The 24091-nt window shown below is 43.6% G+C and overlaps 1 protein-coding gene across 2 annotated transcripts in view; it reads right to left on the bottom strand.

Annotated features, from left to right (window-relative positions):
- C1H3orf52 (chromosome 1 C3orf52 homolog) overlaps window positions 1–22744 on the bottom strand; it is a 42466-nt gene extending 19722 nt beyond the window's left edge. For both annotated transcript variants that reach the window (XM_070369084.1, XM_070369074.1), the window contains exons 1-2: window positions 22525–22744; window positions 8050–8179 (exon numbers count right to left, since the gene is read on the bottom strand). In XM_070369084.1, the coding sequence (XP_070225185.1) occupies window positions 8050–8179; window positions 22525–22662 (268 nt within the window). In that variant the 5' untranslated portion in view covers window positions 22663–22744. The remainder of the gene's footprint in view (window positions 1–8049; window positions 8180–22524) is intronic.
- Window positions 22745–24091: the final 1347 nt, after the last annotated feature.

Genomic DNA, 24091 nt, shown 5'->3' with positions numbered 1-24091 from the left:
GAAAACTGCAGCAAAGCAAAAAAAAATTACTAATAATTCTTTAATCAAAAGGTCTCCCCCTATATTTTATATATTTGAGGTCTTAATGAAAAGGTAATTTGTATATTGCTTTTTATTGTTTGCTGCCTTCATTGCTTCGGAGAAGGCAATGGCACCCCACTCCAGTACTCTTGCCTGGAAAATCCCATGGACGGAGGAGCCTGGAAGGCTGCAGTTCATGGGGTCACTAAGAGTCAGACACGACTGAGCGACTTCACTTTCACTTTTCACTTTCACGCATTGGAGAAGGAAATGGCAACCCACTCCAGTGTTCTTGCCTGGAGAATCCCAGGGACGGGGGAGCCTGGTGGGCTGCCATCTATGGGGTCGCACAGAGTCGGACACGACTTAGTGACTTAGCAGCAGCAGCAGCTCTCATTGCTTATCGGCTTGATTCTTTTGTTGCTGTTATAAACATATCAAAAGGCATTTCCCATGTGTTCAAAATTCCTTGCAAAGATTATTTTAATGGCTACATTATTGTCCTAAAATAATCTAATATTTTCAGCTTTCCAAAGTTATAAATAATGCTGCATTGGGTATCTTTGAGCTCTACACCCTCCGTGTGCATTTCCAGAGTAGATACCATTACCTCAGAAAAGAATAGGGATGCCAGAGAATGGATACAGGAGTCACAGAACTGCTGAACTCAAGGGCACTAAGAAATGCCAAGTTCACCATTGTATACACTTGCCTCCTTTGCCATAGGCTAATTGACCATAATTGCATGGGCTTATTTCTGGCTTTCTATCCTGTTCCATTGATCTATATTTCTGTTTTTGTGCCAGTACAATACTGTTTTGATGAGTACAACTTCGAAAGACAGGGAGCCTGATTCCTCCAGTTCCTTTTTCCTTTCCCAAGGTTGCTTTGACTATTCAGGGTCTTTCCTGTTTCCACACAAACTTAAAAAATTTTTGTTCTAGTTCTGTGAAAATGTCATTGGTAATTTGACAGGGATTGCAGTGAATCTGTAGACTGTGTTGGACAGTATGGTCACTTTGACAATATTGATTCTTCTGATCCAAGAACACGGTACATCCTTCCATGTGTTTGTGTGTTCTTTGATTTCTTTCATCAGCGTTTTATAGTTTTCAGAGTAAGGGTCTTTCACCTCCTTAGGTAGGTTTATTCCAAGGTATTTTATTCTTTTTGGTACGAAAGTAAATGTGATTGTGTCCTTAATTTCTCTTTCTGATCTTTCTTTGATAGTGTATAGAAATGCAACAGATTTTTGCATATTAATTTTGCATCCAATAACTTTACCAAATTCATGAATGAGCTCTAGTAGTTTTCTGGTATTGTGTTTAGGATTTTCTAAGTATAGTATCATATCATCTGCAAACAGTGACAGTTTTACTTTTCCAATTTGGATGCCTTCTATTAAGAAATGCTGAGATCAAAAAGAGGTCTCCGATAATAGCTCTACTGTAATAACTTGTATTTTCTGAATAATGACTCTGTACAAGAACTAGCTAAAGAGTTGTGTTTGTTAAAATAGTAACAACAGCCACAACAGGCTCACCCAGTCAGCAGAATCTTTATGTTATTAATGAGATTTAATCTGGGCAGTGTTTCCAGGTAGAGAAAATGTCTTTTAAAAATCATAGTACATACACAAAGTACATTGCTGTTGTTGTTCAGAGTGGCCCAGTTGTGTCCAACTCTTTGTGACTCTGTGGATTGCAGCATGCCAGGCCTCTTTGTCCCTCACCATCTCCCAAAGTTTGCCCAAGTTCATTTCCATTGTTGAGATTTAATCTGGGCAGTATTTCCAGGTAGAGAAAATGTCTTTTAAAAATCATAGTACATACAAAAGTACATTGGAAATACACAAAAATAGCTCTTTGACAGAAATATAAGAAATGAGCCCAGAGAGGGAGGCCTTAAATGCCAGATGTCTTCAGGAGATAATGGAAGTTGTTAAATGTCTCCCAGGAAGGAGACAGGGGAAAATCTGTTGGTGATGGGATGAAATGGAACTGGGGGAGATTGGAGGTAAAGAAGCCATTGGACACAAGAATAGGAAAGACAGATTTCAGTTGACAGCAGTAAGAAGAGGAAGGAAGATTTCAATCGACAGCAGTGAGGAGAGGGAAGAGAAAGACCAGGATGGTGGAAACAGAGCTGACTGTAAAGGCAGCCAGACTTAGTTTGAATTCCACCTCAGCCAGGCACAAGCCAAGTGACTTAAGTCATTTAAATCTCCGAAGCAGTTTGCTCAACAGAAATACCAATGCCTACACTGTAGGTGACGGTAAAGGTAAGAACCACCACATTTAGCAGGAAGCCTAGAAGTAGGTGGGTAGTCAATGTTGAAAGTTACTATCAAGACACTAGGAATGATTGATAAGACCTAGTCATTATCTAGCTATAGGAGAGAAGAAGAAATCAAAAATGTTCCAAAGAATCAAGCGTGGGTAACAGAAGAATAATAGCTGCTATATTAAGAGTTATACACAGACATCCTGCTATGCATTTGTAGTTTTTAACCTCATGTAATCCTCCAGTCAACCTTATGAATTAAATATTCATGTTTTCATTTTAAAATGAAGACATTCTTAGAAAAAAGGCACAATTTGCTTAGGTCAATTGAGCTAGTTTAGTAGGAGGGTCAGGGTACATTTATAGACACAGATTCAGAAATCACTTATATTTTACAAATGAGGAAACTGAGGCTAAGAACATTGAAGAATTTGCCTAAAGTTACACAATTGGATGATATAAACCTAGCTTAATGATTCACCATGAAAATATGAAGGGTGAAGAAGGGGATTCCCACAAATAGTAGTTTCAGATGAACAATGATAAAGAGAGTGATAGTTATTTCCAGGTAGAGAACTCCAGCAAAGAGCATGACTAAAACTCAGGAAAAACGTGTGCATGAACTTCTTGGAGTCATCTCCAAGGTGGGGATGGCCGCTGCCTTGGGACTAAACAAACTTCTCAAGGGAAAGAACAAATGAGAAAAGTCAGAAACCTGAAGATATGCCTCCTGCAACCACAACACAGAGGCCAAAAGCAGAAATAAAGCCTGGGAGTTCTGAAGGCCTGGAAGAGTACAACACAGCTGAGAGACCTGGCAGCTGCAAACAGGGCAGAGAGAGGGAGGGAGAAAGGCCACTGGGCTTCATCATCAGACACTTGCTGTTGACCTTAGGAAGAGAATTTGGGACCAATGGATACAGTGGTTTAGGAGTACAGATCTCTCTTTCTAGAAGTTTGCCGGTGAAAAAACAGAGAAAAATATCTAAATGAAGTAGCAAGATGCTGATGGAAGACTGCTCTGAAGGAGAGACTAGGAGCACATTTGAAGAGGCCCAAGAGGATGCTTTTAGAGAGGGTGTGCAATATCTGGAAGTCCACAGGTCGGAAGAAGCTGGAGAGGACACTATGGAGAGCACAGGTGAAGAAGTTGGTCTTAGGAAGGCAGAGGATCATATGATACATGAGGGAAAGAGAAGCAGGGGAAAATGCAGAGAAATTTCAAGGTCCTGGACTGTGAAGTTCCTGCTCCCAAGGACCTTGCTGTCTGCCTAGGATTTTCCCAAAGTCACCCTATACCAGGGAGCAACCTGTGCGACCTGTTTATCTACCAGGACTGTGTGATGTTGTAAGATGCAGTTCTTATTCCCAAGATCTGGTAAGAGAGCTGGGAGACATCACATAAGCATTTCTAAACTATTAAAAATGGTCACCTTTCAATCACATTTCTAAGCATCTACCTACTTGTCACAGTTTGCATTCTGTAACATTTAAAATATTTTTGCCCAAACCAAGGAAGGTTCTCACTAGTTAAGGTGTTCCTAGGATCGTTCCTCTGCCTGGTTGGGATAGATTAGTAAAGAAAGCAGAGTCCTTGAGGATGCTTAACTGATTCTTCAAATTATCCAGACAGGAAAGGACTTAGAGAGAGGAAGTGAGGGAGACAGAGATGAAACCTTCCCCTCCCACCCACCCCCACCACCTTTACTCTTCACAAGGAATTTATAATTTCTTAGGGAGAAAGGGAATCCATCAATATTTTTTTTTTTAGAGGTGGGACAAAACTAGCCTCTAGATTCAACAAGGATTCTCTGAGCTATGCCCCCACCCCAAAATTGTCTATTTTAAGAAGGTCTCAAAAAGAAATAATAATAATAATGATAAAGTTTCATTGTCTCTGTGAGCCTGGAGGAGTCTTAGCCTCTGCTCCACAGTATGGACACAGCCCAGGGTCAATGCCTTAAGCTGAGCTGTGATCCTAACTTTCCATCACTTCAGTGGCATACCAAGGGCAGAGTGGGGGGACAGCTCATCCCAGGTGCAGGCAAGAAGGGGTGCAGGGTCTGTACAGAATTAATAATAATGCAACTGACCACAGGATGGTCTGCCTGTATTATCACCACATCATAGCCATTCCTATCAATGTCAGTGACAAGATACAGCTCTCCCAGGCATCTCATTCTGGGTACCCTATTGTCCCCTCCCTAGAATTGGATACCCTTCCACACTGGGATACAGTTAATGTCCCCTCTTTGTCCACTCCAGCTCCATGGCTATTATCATCTTCATCTCTGAGCCTCAGTCTGGAGACTGCAGAGCCCCGAGACAGTAGAGTAAGGAGGCAGGAGGAAGGGAATGGCAAACAAGGTCTTGAGAAACTTCACTTCCGAATGAAGAGACAGCATCACTTTCTAACAAATGTATACTCATTCCTTTTATATATATATATTTTAGTATAGTTGCCATACATATATAAGTTATGAAAAGAAAGTGAAGCAAAAGTGAAGGTTGCTCAGTCGTGTCCGACTCTTTGCGACCCCATGGACTATACAGTCCATGGAATTCTCCAGGCCAGAATACTGGAGTGGATAGCCTTTCCCTTCTCCAGGGGATCTTCCTGACCCAGGGATTGAATCCAGGTCTTCCGCATTGCAAGCAGATTCTTTACCAGCTAAGCCACAAGGGAAGCCCAAGAATACTGGAGTGGGTAGCCTATCCCTTCTCCCGTGGATCTTCCTAACCCAAGAATCAAACCGGGGTCTCCTGCATTGCAGGTGGATTCTTTACCAACTGAGCTATCAAGAGTACAATGTAGTGATTCACAATTTTTAAAGGTTATACTCCATTCATAGGCATTATAAAATACCAGCTACATTCCCCATGTTGTACAATATATCCCTGTAGCTTATTTTATACCTAAAAGTTTGGATTTCTTTCCCCCTTACCCATATACCGCCCCTCCCACATTCACTAATGAAGGCACAGCCTTCGACTTTCCCAACGGCCCTTTCCCCAGGCAGCAGCATTTTCCACAGAGTGCCAAGAGGTTCTATCAACATTCGATTCATATCAATGGGCCTGGCGCTTGAACAATGGCTTATTATCGCCGACTATCATCCCAGACACACCCACAGAGCTGCTCTGGGTGAGGCTGGGAAGCCTAGAGGGAGTCCTGTCCTTCCTCCTTCTTACCTACTGTACCCCCCACCACCCACACTAGACTCTCCCCACAGGCCCAAACCCTTGAAAATTCAGGTGCCAAGTAAAGTAAAAGTATTTCCCTGATTTAAAAAAAGCAAAAGTTTGAAAATCTCTTGGAGCATCAACACTTTTAAACAATTTTATAACCAAATTAAAAAGAAAGTCTGCACCACAAGTGTTAAGAAAAAGTTCTTCCCTAAATCTGACCCTATAAACTCTCATGTCCCCTGAGAAACTATGGAGGGAGATGGAATCCTTTCCTCTGCAGGTTGTTCTTCATGATTTGAAGTCAAATGACTCTCTGAGAATGGAAGACAGCTCTTGGGTCTTGAGTCTTTGGGGTTTTGTCTGTTTTCTTTTTCGTCCACACACTTGGCGGGATCTTAGTTCCCCGACCAGAGATCAAACTCATGCATGGAGTCTTAACCACTGGGCCACCAGGGAAGTGCCTGGGTCCAGGGCTTTAGAATCCTGAATATCAAACCAACCAGATCTGTGGCATCATCCTCTGCTACAGGCGCCTGATGCTAGCAGATAGATCAGCCAACTTTCAGGCCAGCACTGGCTGGTCGTAACAGGATAAGATTGTGTGACTCAGTTCAGTTTCAACATCTACACGTGGGAGTTGATGGGAAGAGGTAGTACCAACACTCACAGTAAACCTATTGTCCTCAGTGTGATGGAGGAGGGGCAGTGGCATCCCTTATCAGCTTCTCCCTACCTCAGGACCAGTCTGTGGCCACAAAGCCACAGCATCCCACCTAAACACTGCCCTAAGTTACTAAGCAGACATGGTGGCCGCCTGGGAGGCTCACATGCTGGAGGCTGGCACACCTCATCAGAGTTTTCCTATTCCTTCAAGCACCATAAAACCTTGAGACAGGAGATGAAAGGGTTGGGACAGGTGGAACAGGAGGTGAATAACGAATGCAGTCCCTTAGGAGAATTCCCAGGGCCCCCTCTGCAGAAACTCAGGGGCCGCCATTCTTGCTCTCATTCTGTACTGGGTTTGCTATGGACAGCCCGGCTCAACCTTAATCCTGTGGTGACCAGATCACTCTCATGATCCACTTCAGAGTGAGTATGCCCACTTCAAAAGAGCCCTCTCACACCGCTGCAGCCTGCAACCACCCCTACACACAAATCAAAGCATTTTTCTTCTTTCTTTTTTTGAAACAGAAATCACTGAGTATCCCCGCTTCAGAAGAGCCCCTTCACACCCCTGCAGCCTGCAACCATCCCTACATAGAAATGAAAGCATTTTCTTTTCTTTTTTGAAACAGAAATGATTGCCCACTAGGGGGCGCTATATTTGTCATCATAAAAATCTTAATACTGATAATCATAAAAAAAAATAATAGCAACTACCTAAAAGACTTTTTCGGAGAAGGCAATGGCAACCCACTCCACTACTCTTGCCTGGAAAATCCCATGGATGGAGGAGCCTGGTAGGCTGCAGTCCATGGGGTCGACTGAGCGACTTCACTTTCACTTTTCACTTTGATGCACTGGAGAAGGAAATGGCAACCCACTCCAGTGTTCTTGCCTGGAGAATCCCAGGGATTGGGGAGCCTGGTCGGCTGCTGTCTATGGGGTCACACAAAGTTGGACACGACTGAAGCAACTTAGCAGCAGCAGCAGCAAAAGACTTTTTAAAAGTGTGGAAGAGTACATCATGCAGTAATTTTAAAATATATATATATATATGTTCACACATAACTTTTAATGAATTGTCAAACTGATTGCAATGTAACACTAAAATCTTAAAGTTAAGCTACAAAATTATAAAAAAAAAAAACTGACCTCAAATTAAAATGCAGGTAAGAAAAAAACTACAGAAAAGTGTAACAAAATACTAATAATGTGGATGGGCTTTATGGGTAACTGAACATGTACTATTTTCATATTCAGAATAAAAGATAAAATGAGATAATATATGTAGAATACATAGGCAACACCAGCACCATAAGAGTTTTTATTTTGCACACCCATAAACACAAACATAGTGATTTCTAAAAGAAGTTAAGATAATGACAGCTAGCAGATACATGCTTCTATAGTTTTTAAAATGCTTTCAAATACATTATTCATCATTTTGTCATTACAGTGATGTGCCAGGTATATCAGATAAAGTTGGCTTTATACAATAATAACCCTTTATAATAATTATCTTTACTAAGTAAATTATTTAAAAAAATTTTCAAACACACATGTGTAAGATACAATAAAATATCAATTTATGTTTAAATAAATTAAAATTTTTGAGAAATCTTCAACATCCAGTGCATAGAGTTTAGGGCAAAACAATGATCCCCATAATTCTACCAGAGTTTATAAAACAAACAAACAAACCAAAAGTAAAATTTAAAAAAAGCAAAAATCACATATATCGCCCATCTATACAACATACCCCAAAGCAGTTTTAAATTCATATTATAGTGATGAAGTAGCAGTGAGTATATCTTCGATTTCAGCATTTAAGTCATAAGCATTATTACATAAGTTCTTAAAATACATCAACTTAGTCACATTTAAAACTCTTACCTCCAGTTAGACATAAGCTTATGATGATGACTAGAATGAAACTCAGGAAAACAGAGGCAAGGACCATCCAGAGTTTGCACTTTCCAATCAACTTCTTATTACAGGAGCTCCAAGGGCTTTCCTTGTCAGCCTGGAAAGCAGAGGAAGACTGTGATGCAGTCATTTGGTCTCAAGAAACATTTTTTAATGCTTACTATGGGCCAGTGACACAGAAATGAAGGCAGCAGGATCCTGATCTCAAGGAACTCCACTCTACTGAGTCAAGCTCACAAAAGAACAGACGGAACCTCATAAAGAAGTTAAGGAGAACATGCTCTGGGGACTCTGAGGTGGGAAGAACAGGCAAGATTTTGAAAGATGAACAGAGAAAGGCAATCCAAACCCAGGAAAGAACATCCTCAGCATTGATTCATAATGAAATTGGCTAAAAGATTCATCTGATGGGAATGCAGGTTTCAGAGGCAAGTAATGACAGTTAAGATTGGAGAGAATGAAAGGTTGGAGCATCCCTGAAGCATCTTGAATGCTGGCAGAGTGGTGTAGACTTAATGCGGTCTGGACTGGGAACCCACTGAAGATTTTTGGTACACAAAAGCTGAGTAGAAGATTAAGAGAAAAATAATTAAAAGATGCTTACTCCTTGGAACAAAGCTAGTGGAGGTGATAGAATTCCAGTTGAGCTATTCCAAATCCTGAAAGATGATGCTGTGAAAGTGCTGCACTCAATATGCCAGCAAATTTGGAAAACTCAGCAGTGGCCACAGGACTGGAAAAGGTCAGTTTTCATTCCAATCCCAAAGAAAGGCAATGCCAAAGAATGCTCAAACTACCGCACAATTGCACTCATCTCACACGCTAGTAAAGTAATGCTTAAAATTCTCCAAGCCAGGCTTCAGCAATATGTGAACCGTGAACTTCCTGATGTTCAAGCTGGTTTTAGAAAAGGCAGAGGAACCAGAGATCAAATTGCTAACATTGCTGGATCATGGAAAAAGCAAGAGAGTTCCAGAAAAGCATCTATTTCTGCTTTATTGACTATGCCAAAGCCTTTAACTGTGTGGATCACAATGAACTGTGGAAAATTTTGAAAGAGAATACCAGACCACCTGATCTGCCTCTTGAGAAATCTGTATGCAGGTCAGGAAGCAACAGTTAGAACTGGACATGGAACAACAGACTGATTCCAAATAGGAAAAGGAGTACGTCAAGGCTGTATATTGTCACCCTGTTTATTTAACTTATATGCAGAGTACATCATGAGAAATGCTGGACTGAAAGAAACACAAGCTGGAATCAAGATTGCCAGGAGAAATATCAATAACCTCAGATATGCAGATGACACCACCCTTATGGCAGAAAGTGAAGAGGAACTAAAAAGCCTCTTGATGAAGGTGAAAGTGGAGAGTGAAAAAGTTGGCTTAAAGCTCAACATTCAGAAAACGAAGATCATGGCATCCGGTCCCATCACTTCAAGGGAAATAGATGGGGAAACAGTGGAAACAGTGTCAGACTTTATTGTTCTGGGCTCCAAAATCACTGCAGATGGTGACTGCAGCCATGAAATTAAAAGACGCTTACTCCTTGGAAGGAAAGTTATGACCCACCTACATAGCATATTCAAAAGCAGAGACATTACTTTGCCAACAAAGGTTCGTCTAGTCAAGGCTATGGTTTTTCCTGTGGTCATGTATGGATGTGAGAGTTGGACTGTGAAGAAGGTTGAGCACCGAAGAATTGATGCTTTTGAACTGTGGTGTTGGAGAAGACTCTTGAGAGTCCCTTGGACTGCAAGGAGATCCAACCAGTCCATTCTGAAGGAGATCAGCCCTGGGATTTCTTTGGAAGGAATGATGCTAAAGCTGAAACTCCAGTACTTTGGCCACCTCATGCAAAGAGCTGACTCATTGGAAAAGACTCTGATGCTAGGAGGGATTGAGGGCAGGAGGAGAAGGGGACGACAGAGGATGAGATGGCTGGATGGCATCACTGACTCAATAGGCGTGAGTCTGAGTGAACTCCGGGAGTTGGTGATGGACAGGGAGGCCTGGCGTGCTGCGATTCATAGGATTGCAAAGAGTCAGACTGAGTGACTGAACTGAACTGAACTGAATGTATAGTTTACACTAAGAAAAAGCTAAGAACCTACTGCTGTGGCCCAGACTCTACGTAATAAGGAAGGAACACCAGGAAATAAGCCTGCAATGTGTTCAGTGATGCAGAGGGTGGGGTCAAAGTAAATAATTACATCTGCTATGGTCTACAGAACACCATTTCACTTATCTAAACAGCCCTGCAAGGGACGTGTTGGTGTTGTTACTTAGTCGCTAATTAGTGTCCTATTCTTCTTCAACCCCATGGACTGTAGCCCTCCAGGCTCCTCTGGCCTTGGGATTTCCCAGGCAAGAATACTGGAATGGGTTGCCATTTCCTTCTCCAGGGAATCTTCCCATCCCAGGGACTGAACCCTTGTCTCCTGCATTGGCAGGTGGATTCTTTACTACTGAGCCACAAGGGAAGCCCTTACTTGAAGTTAGGATAATAAAAATTACATAAAGTGAAAACCAAAGAGAAAAGAGTGAATAAATAGCGGAGAAATGAAGAACTGTGGGACAGTATTAAACAACGCAGTCCAAAGATAACTGGAATCCCAGAGGGAGAATAAAAAACTGGGGGCAGATAAAATATTTGAAGAAATACTGGGTAAAACACATCCTAAGACTACAGACGGGCACAAAACTACATACTTAAGAAACTTAAGAGTCCAAACTTAGGGAAAACAAACAAACTGTACCTAGACAAATATTCAAATTGCTAAAATCCAAACACACAAAAAATCTTGAAGACAGCTGGAGGAAACTCATTTTACCTACCCTTATGGATTTAATGGTTTTATCCCAGGGTTCATATGTTGATGTCCTAAACCACCTTACCCACCACCCCAGTGTGGCTGTATTTGGACATGGGCCTGGTAAAGAAATAATAGAGAATGAAGTTCTAAGGGTGGGATTAGTGTCCTTATGGGGCTTTCCAGGTGGCACTAGTGGTAAAGAACCTGCCAATCCAGGAGACAGCAGATGCTGTTTCAGTCCCTGGGTGGAGAAGATCCCCCAGAGGAGGGCATGATAACTCACTCCAGTATTCCTACCTGGAGAATCCCATGAACAGAACAGCCCGGTGGCCTATAGTCCATAGGGTCACAAAGAGCCGGACACGACTGAAGTGGCTTAGCACACACACACACCACGCAGTGTCCTTATAAGAAGAGATACCAGAGAACTCACACTGTCTCTCTCCCCCTCGGTGAACATGCACCAAGAAAAGGACATGAGACGATATGGTGAGAAGGTGGCCTTCTACTGCCAGGAAGAGCGCTCTCACCAGAACCAACCACGCTGGCACCCTGATCTGGGACATCCAGTCTCCTGGACTGTGAGAAAATTAATTTCTGTTGTTTAAGCCACCTGCCCTGTGGTGTTCTGTCATGGCAGCCCGAGGAGACCATAACACCTACAAAGGAGCAAAGGTAAGTCCACTTCGAAGAAGCAGTTTGGGAGAGGTTGGCCGGGTTGGGGTTGTATCCTGGCTGAGTGTCACTGCCCCACGCATGCGCTCTCTCTCTAGTCCACAGCCTCCCCGCATCAGTGTGTGGAGCTCCAGCTTACGTGTGTGCCCAGCTTTCTCTCTCGGTACTGTAGCTAACCCCTAAAAGGTCCCATTCCTCTTCTCATATGTCCTACATGAAAACCATGGGAAACAATAGAATATGATGGATAAAAAATGTGGATCTGGATCTGGATCCCAATCCCAGTTACACCACTTAAAGGCAGGGTGACTATCAGCAAACTACTTACTGAAACTCACTGGCCCCAAGGTTCACAACTGTAAAACATACTGAGTAATAAATCTGGCTCACAGGACTGTTGTAAACACTAGAGATCATGCAGACGAAGCACTTGCTAAACAAGAGCAGAGTGGAGGTCGCGCTTTGGCACCCCTGAGCGCACTTGACATTGGCTCTCAACATGGGAGCCAGTGGGTTACACTGAGTGTTCACCTTCCCACCAAGCAGCAACAGGCACTTCCTGAATTGATGGCTTGTTAACTTCCTCTCCCATGGTGACTTTAGCGGAAGCCATCAGGAAAGAAAACTGTCCACATAAGGACAATTCCGTTTTTCTTACTGACTGGGTCCCAGCCCTCAGAATCTCCTGAAGGGGAATTTAAACAACACATACCTAGGCACAGATTATAGGGGAAATGGGCAGCCCCAGTTTGAAAATGTAAATCTCCCAACGTCAATCAACTGCTTTACCAGAGGTCGGTGGGAGGGCCCTGGTCTGGAGCCTCCTGCCCTCTGGAAACCAGGTAAAATCTCTCCCTTTTGTGGAGGCCTCCCTACCAGGCTTCCCTCAGAGAGCACCCAGTATATGAGCTATCCACACAGCTCATCTGCTGTGGCCACCACCTGCCTTGTCTGGTTTCAGGTCCAAATGTAAATAGATACTGGCCTTATTTACCTAGGGAAAGTGAAACCACCCAGAGTGAGGAGTGGCTCTTACAATTCCCCCGTTCTTATATCCCACACCTCATACAGGTAAGATGCAGTTAATAAATGTGTGTTCCTGAGTTACAATGGGTGCCCCAAATATTGAAAATGTACTTTGAAAAGTTCTAGAGTAGAGGTCACACTTTGGAGCCCCTGCGTGCACTGGCCCTTCAGGTGGTGTGTGGTGAGGGGATGGCGTAAAGGTCCCAGCAACATCTAGACAGAGGCAAACTCTCTTTGAGGTAAGGGTGTCTGGAGTCCGAGCGTAAGCACCTCTCACTCTCACCTGAAGCCTGAGTACTGCTCCAAGGTCACCAAGGCTAGGGGCTCAACAAGGCACAAGGCAAAGAGGAGCCCAATACAAGAAGCCTTGAACTTCTCAGGGTAAAACCCTATCTTCCTGTTAACAGAGGTCCTAAGACACATTTTTAGTTCTCAAGAGACAGCAGGGACCACAAGTCAGTTCAGTTCAGTTCAGTCGCTCAGTTGTGTCCAACTTTTTGCGACCCCATGGACTGTAACACGCCAGGCTTCCCTGTCCATCACCAACTCCTGGAGCTTACTCAAACTCATGTCCATCGAATCGGTGATACCATCCAACTATCTCATCCTCTGTCATCCCCTTCTCCTCCTACCTTCAATATCTCCCAGTATCAGGGGCTTTTCAAGTGAGTCAGTTCTTCACATCAGGTGGCCAAATTATTGGAGTTTCAGCTTCAGCATCAGTGCTTCTAATGAACATTCAGGACTGATTTCTTTTAGGATTGGATCCCTCTGCAGTCCAAGGGACTCTCAAGAGTCTTCTACAACACCAAGTTCAAAAGCATCAATTCTTCAGAGCTCAGCTTTCTTTATAGTCCAACTCTCACATCCATACATGACTATTGGAAAAACCATAGCTTTGACTAGAGAGACTTTTGTTGGCAAAGTAATGTCTCTGCTTTTGAATATGCTGTCTAGGTTGGTCATAGCTTTTCTTCCAAGGAGCAAGAGTGTTTTAATTTCATGGCTGCAGGTACCATCTGCAGTGATTTTGGAGCCTGAAAAAATTAGTCTCTCACTGTTTCCATTGTTTCCCCATCTCTTTGCCATGAAGTGATGGGACCAGATGCCATGATCTTATTTTCTGAATGTTGAGTTTCAAGCCAACTTTTTCACTCTCCTGCTTCACTTTCATCAAAAGGCTCTTTAGTTCTTCTTTGCTTTCTGCCATAAGGGGGGTGTCATCTGTATATCTGAGGTTATTGATATTTCTCCCGGAAATCTTGATTCCAGCTTGTACCTCCTCCAGCTTGGCATTTCATATGATATACTCTGCATATAAGTTAAATAAGCAGGGTGACAATATACAGCCTTGATGTACTCCTTTCCCGATTTGGAACCAGTCAGCTGTTCCATGTACAGTTCTAACTGTTGCTTCCTGACCTGCATACAGATTTCTCAGGAGACAGGTCAGGTGGGTTGGTATTTCCATCTCTTGAAGAATTTTCCACAGTTTGTTGTGATCCACAGTCAAAGGCTTTGGAATAGTCAATAAAGCAGAAGTAGACATTTTTCTGGAACTCTCTTGCTTTTTTGATGATACAATAGATGTTGGCAATTTGATCTATGGTTCCTCTGCCATTTCTAAATTCAGCTGGAACATCTGGAAGTTCATGGTTCACATACTGTTGAAGCCTGACTTGGAGAATTTTGAGTATTACTTTGTTAGCATGTGAGATGAGTGCAATTGTGTGGTAGTTTGAACATTCTTTGGCATTGCCTTTCTTTGGGATTGGAATGAAAACTGATCTTTTCCAGTCCAGTGACCACTGCTGAGTTTTCCAAATGTGCTGGCATATTGAGTGCAGCACTTTCACAGCATCACCTTTTAGGATTTGAAATAGCTCAACTGGGATTCCATCACCTCCACTAGCTTTATTCGTAGTGATGCTTCCTAAGGCCCACCCAACTTTGAATTCCAGGACATCTGGCTCTAGGTGAGTGATCACACCATCGTGATTATCTGGGTCATGAAGATCTTTTTTGTGTAGTTCTTCTGTGTATTCTTGCCACCTCTTCTTAATATCTTCTGCTTCTGTTAGGCCCATACAGTTTCTGTCCTTTATGTACCCATATTTGCATGAAATGTTCCCTTACTATCTCTAATTTTCTTGAAGAGATCTCTAGTCTTTCCCATTCTATTGTTTTCCTCTATTTCTTTGCAATGATCATTGAAAAAGGCTTTCTTATTTCTCCTTGCTATTCTTTGGAACTCTACATCCAGATGCTTATATCTTTCCTTTTCTCCTTTGCCTTTTGCTTCTCTTCTTTTCACAGCTATTTGTAAGGCCTCCTCAGACAAACATTTTACCTTTTTGTATTTCTTCTTCTTGGGAATGGTCTTGATTCGGGCCTCCTGTACAATGTCACAAACTCTGTCCATAGTTCTTCAGGCACTCTGCCTATCAGATCTAATCCCTCGAATCTATTTTGTCACTTCCACTGTGTAATTGTAAGGGATTTGATTTAGGTCATACCTGAATGGTCTGGTGCTTTTCCCTACTTTCTTTCAATTTAAATCTGAATGTGGCAATAAGGAGTTCATGATCTGAGCCACAGTCAGCTCCTGGTCTTGTTTTTGCTGACTGTATAGAGTTTCTCCCTCTTTGGTTGCAAAGAATATAACCAATCTGATTTCAGTATTGACTGTCTGGTGATGTCCATGTGTAGAGTCTTCTTTTGTGTTGTTGGAAGAAGATGTTTGCTATGACCAGTGCGTTCTCTTGGGAAAATTCTGTTAGCCTTTGACCTGCTTATTTTTTGTACTCCAAGGCCAAATTTGCCTGTTACTCCAGGTGTTTCTTGACTTCCTACTTTTGCATTCCAGCCCCCTATAATAAAGAGGACATCTTTTTTGGGTGTTAGTTCTAGAAGGTCTTGTAGGTCTTCACAGAACCATTCAACTTCAGCTTCTTCAGCATTACTGGCCGGAGCATAGACTTGGATTACTGTGATATTGAATGGTTTGCCTTGGAAACGAGCAGAGATCATTCTGTCATTTTTGAGACTGCATCCAAGTACTGCATTTTGGACTCTTTCGTTGACTCAGATGCCTACCCTATTTCTTCTAAGGGATTCCTGCCCATAGTAGTAGATATAACGGTCATCTGAGTTAAATTCACCCACTCCAGTCCATTTTAATTCACTGATTCCTAGAATGTCGATATTCACTCTTGCCATCTCCTGTTTGACCACTTCCAATTTGCCTTGATTCATGGACCATGAACATGACTAGGTTCATGGATTAGGATTTGCCTTGATTCATGGACCATGAACATGACTAGATTCATGGACTAGGAACATTCCAGGTTCCTATACAATATTGCTCTTTACAGCATCAGACTTTACTTCCATCACAAGTCACATTCACAACTGGGTGTTGTTTTTGCTTTGGCTCCATCTCTTCATTCTTTCTGGAGTTATTTCTCCACTGATGTCCAGTAGCATATTGGGCACCTACCAACCTGGGGCATTCATCTGTCAGTGTCTTATCTTTTTGCCTTTTCATACTGTTCATGGGGTTCTCAAGGCAAGAATACTGAAGTGGTTTGCCATTCCCTTCTCCAGCAGACCACATTTCGTCAGAACTCTCCACCATGACCATTTTGGGTGGCCCTACACGAAATGGCCTGGAGTTTCAAATGAGCCAGAGAATGAGGGTCATGTACCTCTCTGGTCTTTTGCGCCTTCATATATGCTGTCCCCTAGAGACCACAACCAGGACCCTAATGGTTTGATGAGACCAATATTCTCATTTCCTGGGTGAACTTGGCTCAGAATTACACAGCCCTCCTCTGTAGGAAATGCCTCTTCCAGTCCAGCCCATCACAGCCATCCTACATGCAGCCCCCTTCACCTGCCTGCTGTCAGCTCCAAGGCAGAGACCACTATCCTTTGAATGACTCATCTTCACATCCTTTAAGTTATAGTAAAACGGTCAGTTAGCCACACACAAGACAACTGAGTACAGGGCTTCTCAGCTGTCTCTACATTAGAGTCAACCCAAGAATTCTTTTTAGAAGTGCCCCCAGGGGATTCCACTGGACCTTGAGGGTGCAGAGCCTCTGACACAAAAGATGTGCGCTACTCGTGCACACTGGGTCATGAAAACACACTGCCTCCTGCACTGCCTTCTTTAGTCCCTCTTGCCCAAATTTTAGGTCATGAGGAGAGGCCACAGGAAGTTTTTTCTCCAGAGTGACTTTCAAAGATTTTTACAAACTGCATCTTACATTCTATGATTGAAGTATACGGCCCAAGAATTTTTGTGATTTTCCTTTGCCTATTCCCCCAGATTTTCACATCCCTCTTCAGATAAGGTTCAAATACATGACATACAGTCCTGCAACAATAGCAGGACTACATAGCTCTTGGATACAAAAGCTTTTTCTTCTCTTTGGCTCAAAGAGGAGCAGATATTATATGTGTGCATGCTCAGTCTTTTCAGTCAGGTCCAAATCTGCGATGCTATATACTGTAGCCCACCAGGCTCCTCCATCCATGGGATTCTCCAGGCAGAAATCCTGGAGTGGGTAGCCATTTCCTCCTCCAGGGGATATTCCCAACCCAGGAATCAAACCCATGTCTCCTGCAGCTCCTGCATTGCAGGCAGATTCTTTACCACTGAGCCACCAGGGAAGCCCAGATATTATATAGATAAGGGGGAAATTTTCTTAGCACACAGTAAAATCTATACTTTAATGTTCATTGTGGGGCTTAATCTACTTGTTGACTGAAGCACAAAAGAGCCAGTTGATCCTAGTCCTAAATTCTAAACAACACATGGCAATAGGCTAATTTTTATCCAACTTATTCAAATCTGCCTTGCCCACTTCAAAACTCTCCATGTACTGAATTAATAGTTATTATTATCATGAGGCTACTATCCTTAAAAATGTCTCTGGGACTTCTGTTTAAAAACTGAGGTCAGAGTCCATGTAATAAACCATAAAAGAAAACTAGTCTTGGGACTTCCTTGGTGGTTCAGTGGCTAAGATTCCATGCTTTAAACACAGCCAGCCCAGGTTCGATCCCTCGTCAGGAAACCAAATCCACAGGCTGCAACTGAAGATCTCATACGCTGCAATGAAGATCAAAAATCCCACGTGTCACAACTAAGACTAGGCACAGGCAAATAAATAATTGATTTAAAAAAAATAAAGCTAGTCTGGCTCAATTATCCCTGATGGCTTTTCCAGTTTTGACCCAACTACACTGCCCTATTTACACTGACAGTAGGCAAAGTGAAGTTCAATGGCTTACAATTTTTCCTTCAATTTCCAAACCCAAATTAAGAAAGGGAAAGAACTTCTTCCCATGACGCTTGAATACTCCCTCAGATATCCCTTCCAGGTAGGAAGATACTCCATGATATGGGATGTCTTCTTCCCAATGATGCCCAAACTGTTCCCTGCTCCTCACCGATCTACCCATCTGCCTGTAACTCCCTCATCAGTCCTGATACACCACTCAACTCTTCATATTTCACCTATGTTCCATCACTTACAGAATCAGTAATAGTATATAACTTAGGCAGTTATACACAAATGAATATAAATTATGTGATTATGTCTATATATTCAAATTAGATGTACATATTAATATATATATATATACACACACACACACGCACACACACACACACACAATGTGCTTCCCTGGTGGCTCAGATAGTAAAGAATCTCCCTGCAATGCAGGAGACCCAGGTTCCATCCCTGGGTCAGGAAGATCCCTGGAGAAGAGAATGGCTACCCATTCCAATATTCTTGTCTGGAGAATCCCATGGACAGAGGAGTCTGGTGGGCTACAGTCCACGGGGTCGCAAAGAGTCGGACAAGACTGAGAGACTAACACTTTTACTTTTCATATATATGCTGCTGCTGGTGCTGCTAAGTCGCTTCAGTCGTGTGCGACCCCGTAGACGGCAGCCCACCAGGCTCCCCCATCCCTGGGATTCTCCAGGCAAGAACACTGGAGTGGGTTGCCATTTCCTTCTCCAATGCATTAAAGTGAAAAGTGAAAGTGAAGTCGCTCAGTCGTGTCTGACCCTCAGCAACCCCATAGACTGCAGCCTACCAGGCTCCTCTGTCCATGGGATTTTCCAGGCAAGAGTCCTGGAGTGGGGTGCCATTGCCTTCTCCATATATATGCACACATATAAAATAAATCAACAAAACCAGCATAAGTTTGAATCCTAAAAGGCCTGAGTTCAATCTCAGAGCCAACGAACTTCAGGATTTTGGTAACTTCTCTGAACCTCAAGTTCTTCACTCTTTGTCAAATCAGAATGAAGTTAGTTGTGCTAATTAAATGCATTTATGTAGCAGAAGTATTTGACACATGATAGGTACAAAACATATGGTTAATAAAAACACATGATCTTATGCTACATTTCAAAACCAGAAATCTTAATACACGGTATAGATCTTCATGACCCAGATAATTACGATGGTGTGATCACTGACCTAGAACCAGACATCCTGGAATGTGAAGTCAAGTGGGCCTTAGAAAGCATCACTATGAACAAAGCTAATGGAGGTGACAGAATTCCAGTTGAGCTATTCCAAATCCTGAAAGATGATGCTGTGAAAGTGCTGCACTCAATATGCCAGCACATTTGGAAAACTCAGCAGTGGCCACAGGACTGGAAAAGGTCAGTTTTCTTTTCAATCCCAAAGCAAGGCAATGCCAAAGAAGGCTCAAACTACTGCATAATTGCACTCATCTCACACGCTAATAAAGTAATGCTCAAAATTCTCCAAGCCAGGCTTCAGCAATATGTGAACCATGAACTTCCAGATGTTCAAGCTGGTTTTAGAAAAGGCAGAGGAACCAGAGATCAAATTGCCAATATCCGCTGGATCATGGAAAAAGTAAGAGAGCTCCAGAAAAACATCTATTTCTGCTTTATTGACTATGCCAAAGCCTTTGACTGTATGGATCACAATAAACTGTGGAAAATTCTGAAAGAGATGGGAATACCAGACCACCTGATCTGCCTCTTGAGAAATCTGTATGCAGGTCAAGAAGCAACAGTTAGAACTGGACATGGAACAACAGACTGGTTCCAAATAGGAAAAGGAGTACGTCAAGGCTGTATATTGTCACCCTGATTATTTAACTTATATGCAGAGTACATCATGAGAAACGCTGGACGGGAAGAAGCACAAGTTGGAATCAAGATTGCCAGGAGAAATATCAATAACCTCAGATATGCAGATGACCCCACCCTTATGGCAGAAAGTGAAGAGGAACTAAAAAGCCTCTTGATGAAAGTGAAAGAGGAGAGTGAAAAAGCTGGCTTAAAGCTCAGAAAACGAAGATCATGGCATCTGGTTCCATCACTTCTTGGGAAATAGATGGGGAAACAGTGTCAGACTTTATTTTTCTGGGCTCCAAAATCACTGCAGATGGTGACTGCAGCCATGAAATTAAAAGACGCTTACTCCTTGGAAGGAAAGTTATGACCAACCTAGATAGCATATTCAAAAGCAGAGACATTACTTTGCCAACAAAGTTCCATCTAGTGAAGGCTATGGTTTTTCCTGTGGTCATGTATGGATGTGAGAGCTGGACTGTGAAGAAAGCTGAACACTGAAGAATTGATGCTTTTGAACTGTGGTGTTGGAGAAGCCTCTGGAGAGTCCCTTGGACTGCAAGGAGATCCAACCAGTCCATTCTGAAGGAGATCAGCCCTGGGTGTTCACTGGAAGGACTGATGTTGAAGCTGAAACTCCAGTACTTTGGCCACCTCATGCGAAGAGTTGACTCACTGGAAAAGACTCTGATGCTGGGAGGGATTGGGGGCAAGAGGAGAAGAGGACGACAGAGGATGAGATGGCTGGATGACATCACTGACTCGATGGATGTGAGTCTGGGTGAACTCCGGGAGTTGGTGATGGACAGGGAGGCTTGGCATGCTTCGATTCATAGGGTCACAAAGAGTCAGACATGACTGAGCGACTAAACTGAACTGAACTGAACACACCAAATTCTTAAAGTCTGTATCTCATGCTTATGCTACATTTGTTGACTTTTCAATTTAAAATACACTTCCACTGATGCTATGGAACCGAGGAGAATGATCAACACATTAGATGAGGATTTTTTTCTCTTTTCTAAAGTTTTTCCTCTTCAAGCATTTCTAGAATGTTCTCCAAATGCTGATGTAACCCTCATCTGCACACCATTCTGTTCCTCACACAGCTTTCCTATTCAGTGACTTACAAAGCTAGTTCACAAGGAAATCTCAGATATCTGTATATACCTGGCTAACAAGGAAGTAATTAAAACATGAAAGAGCAATCTCTACCAGGTAGGTACTAAATGATAATAAAATACTGACACCCTATATATGTCCGGCTCCTCCACTGTCTTCAATGTGAATTCCCAGGCTCACAGAGAAGACTGGTTGGCCACATTACATTACCGTCAGTTGACAGCTGGGAAAAGAAAACATAGACCTTAGTTTCTTGCCTCGGGACACACCTTTTAGTAGGGAAGGTGTCACCAGAACTCAGATGTCTGGATTCAGTCCCAAACCATGCAGTCCCTGGGGTTCCTGGGTCTACCCAACACAAGGCAAGTACTCCCAATTCCCACTCCCTGACACTGCCTTGGAGGACCCATACAAGTCCACCCAAGCAAGTCCGCCATTACAACCACATACACAGAGATCAAATCATCTTTCTTCAACATTCATTGTCCTATGGCGTTCATCTTTCATTCAAATATAAAGTACCAAATTACTCTCCAGGGTACCTATAAAAGCAGACTTTACATTATTTCTAGGAATCAAGAAGAAGGCAAAAGCAATGCTTTCAACTTCTGAATTTCCTGTTTACCCCTTAAATTAACAGCTGAACAGTCAAAGAAATAGGAGTGGAGGAGAGGGACCCAGAAAGGTCAGGTTGGAAGCATATGTATATACATGGGGAGGTCCATATACCTAGTAAACATCAAGTCAGTTTGAAGAGTTAATCAGAAGGTAGAATTCAAAGTCTCTGCTGTTTTACAAGCATTTGATGAGAATGAATAAGTTTCCTGTCACTGTTAGGGCTGAATCAGAAAAGAGTTCTGTCTAAACATCACCAGCGACTTTCTCAGAAACTGAAATGAGGCCAAAGCACGAACCTGGAAACTGAGTTAAGCAGGGCAAGTTCACTCCACCCCCACCCCCACCCCAGTCCTCTGTGCTAAGTGCTAAGTCGCTTCAGTAGCAGATTCTTTGCGACCCCTTGGACTGCAGCCGGCCAGGCTCCTCTGTCCGTGGGATTCTCCAGACAAGAATACTGGAGTGGGTTACCATTTCCTTCTCTTGCCTTTTTCTCCCTTCTCCCCTACATCTCTTTCTGTGAAACCAAATGGCCAGACTGGGCGAAGACATAAAGTGTGGACCCAGGGGATGGTTAGCAAAGATGGATGATAGTGGGCAGTGGATGAAGGCTGGGGGTGAGGGAGTGGTAGGAGAACAAGTGGCAAGGCAGTATAGAAAAGGAAGGCTAAGAGATTCTCAAGAAAAGAGGACTCCAGTTATCATTTCTAATTCTTTGCACCGAGGTGTGGGGGGTGTGGATTTTTGAAAGTTAAAAAAATTTTCAAAACCACCTCTACCTCTGGTGATTCTCTCTGAAGAGAAGAGCGCACACTTCCCAGATAAAACTCTTTAATTTCCCTGAGTCGGAGGGATCCGAGGGAAGGCTCAGGCTGGAGGGCATTTCGGTGTCTGCTCCATTCAGAACTTTCCAGAGCGCACCACGGACGCAGGGGCTAGGCTGCGCCCCGGGAGCTGTCTGGAAACCTGAAACTGTGTCCTGCCACACCCGGGTCCTGGCCTGCAGCCTGGCTTAGAGCCAGGATAACAGCGGCCAGAGCCAAGGAGACCTTACCTGGACTGGACAGGGCTCCTCGGCTAAAGAAAGGATGCCCTGGACGACTCCATTGAGAGGCGTCTGCTCGTCTGGCCGCCCTTGGATCACCGAGAGCTCCAGCTCATTTCCTGGAGATGGGGGACTGGCCCCCTCCATGAACCGGCAAAGGGGGACTAAACAGCCCGCCAGGAAGCAGTACGCATACACCCGCGGGTGCAGAGTCCAAAGTGGCCTAGTGAGCTACTCACTCCACCCCCGGGCGGGGAGGCCTCGGGTAGTAGGAGGGGCTCGACGGGGCGGGGCGCTGCCTTTAGCGCGGGGGAAGCGCGCCTCGCTCCCTCCAGGCGCCAAGGCATTCCCAGCTGTGAGCTCAGGTGCACTGCGGAAGAAGGCTGTTTTTCTGGTTTGTTCAGGGCGCTGCCTGCTCTGCCGTTTTCAATTCGCACAGTTCAATACAAAGCCGAAGCTGAGCGGGTGGCCTGATTGGGCTTTGGGCTTTGACATAGATGGACATTCCATCCTCCCCGAGGAGCTGTCTGTTGCCAAGGCTTGCTCCAGCTTTCACTGCCTAGCAAAATTTCATTCATTTAATCTGATCACTTAATGGCAAATAGATGGGGGAACAATGAAAACAGTATAAGACTTTATTTTCTTGGGCTCCAAAACCACTGTGGATGGTGACTGCAGCCATGAAATCAAGAGACTCTTGCTCCTTGGAAGAAAAGTTATGATAAACCTGTTGCCGCTGCTAAGTCACTTCAGTCGTGTCCGACTCTGTGCGACCCCATAGACGGTAACCCACCAGGCTCCCCCGTCCCTGGGATTCTCCAGGCAAGAACACTGTGGTGGGTTGCCATTTCCTTCTCCAATGCATGAAAGTGAAAAGTGAAAGTGAAGTCGCTCAGTCGTGTCTGACTCTTAGTGATCCCATGGACTGCAGCCTACCAGCCTCCTCTTCCCATGGGATTTTCGAGGCAAGAGTACTGGAGTGGGGTGCCATTCAGATAAGATCAGATCAGATCAGTCGCTCAGTTGTGTCCGACTCTTTTCGACCCCCAGGCCTCCCTGTCCAACACCAACTCCCGGAGTTCACCCAGACTCACGTCCATCCAGTCAGTGATGCCATCCAGCCATCTCATCCTCTGTTGTCCCCTTCTCCTCCTGCCCCCAATCCCTCCCAGCATCAGAATCTTTTCCAATGAGTCAACTCTTCACATCAGGTGGCCAAAGTACTGGAGTTTCAGCTTTAGCATCATTCCTTCCAAAGAAATCCCAGGGCTGATCTCCTTCAGAATGGACTGGTTGGATCTCCTTGCAGTCCAAGGGACTCTCAAGAGTCTTGTCCAACACCACAGTTCAAAAGCATCAATTCTTCGGCCCTCAGCCTTCTTCACATTCCAACTCTCACATCCATACATGACCACAGGAAAAACCATAGCCTTGACTAGACGAACCTTTGTTGGCAAAGTAATGTCTCTGCTTTTGAATATGCTATCTAGGTGGGTCATAACTTTCCTTCCAAGGAGTAAGCGTCTTTTAATTTCATGGCTGCAGTCACCATCTGCAGTGATTTTGGAGCCCAGAA

The sequence above is a fragment of the Bos mutus genome, chromosome 1 (genome assembly GCF_027580195.1).
Source record: "Bos mutus isolate GX-2022 chromosome 1, NWIPB_WYAK_1.1, whole genome shotgun sequence".
In the NCBI taxonomy this organism is placed as follows: Eukaryota; Metazoa; Chordata; class Mammalia; order Artiodactyla; family Bovidae; genus Bos; species Bos mutus.
The sequence above is the reverse complement of the archived record's forward strand: the minus strand, read 5'-3'. Positions and strand labels throughout refer to the sequence as shown.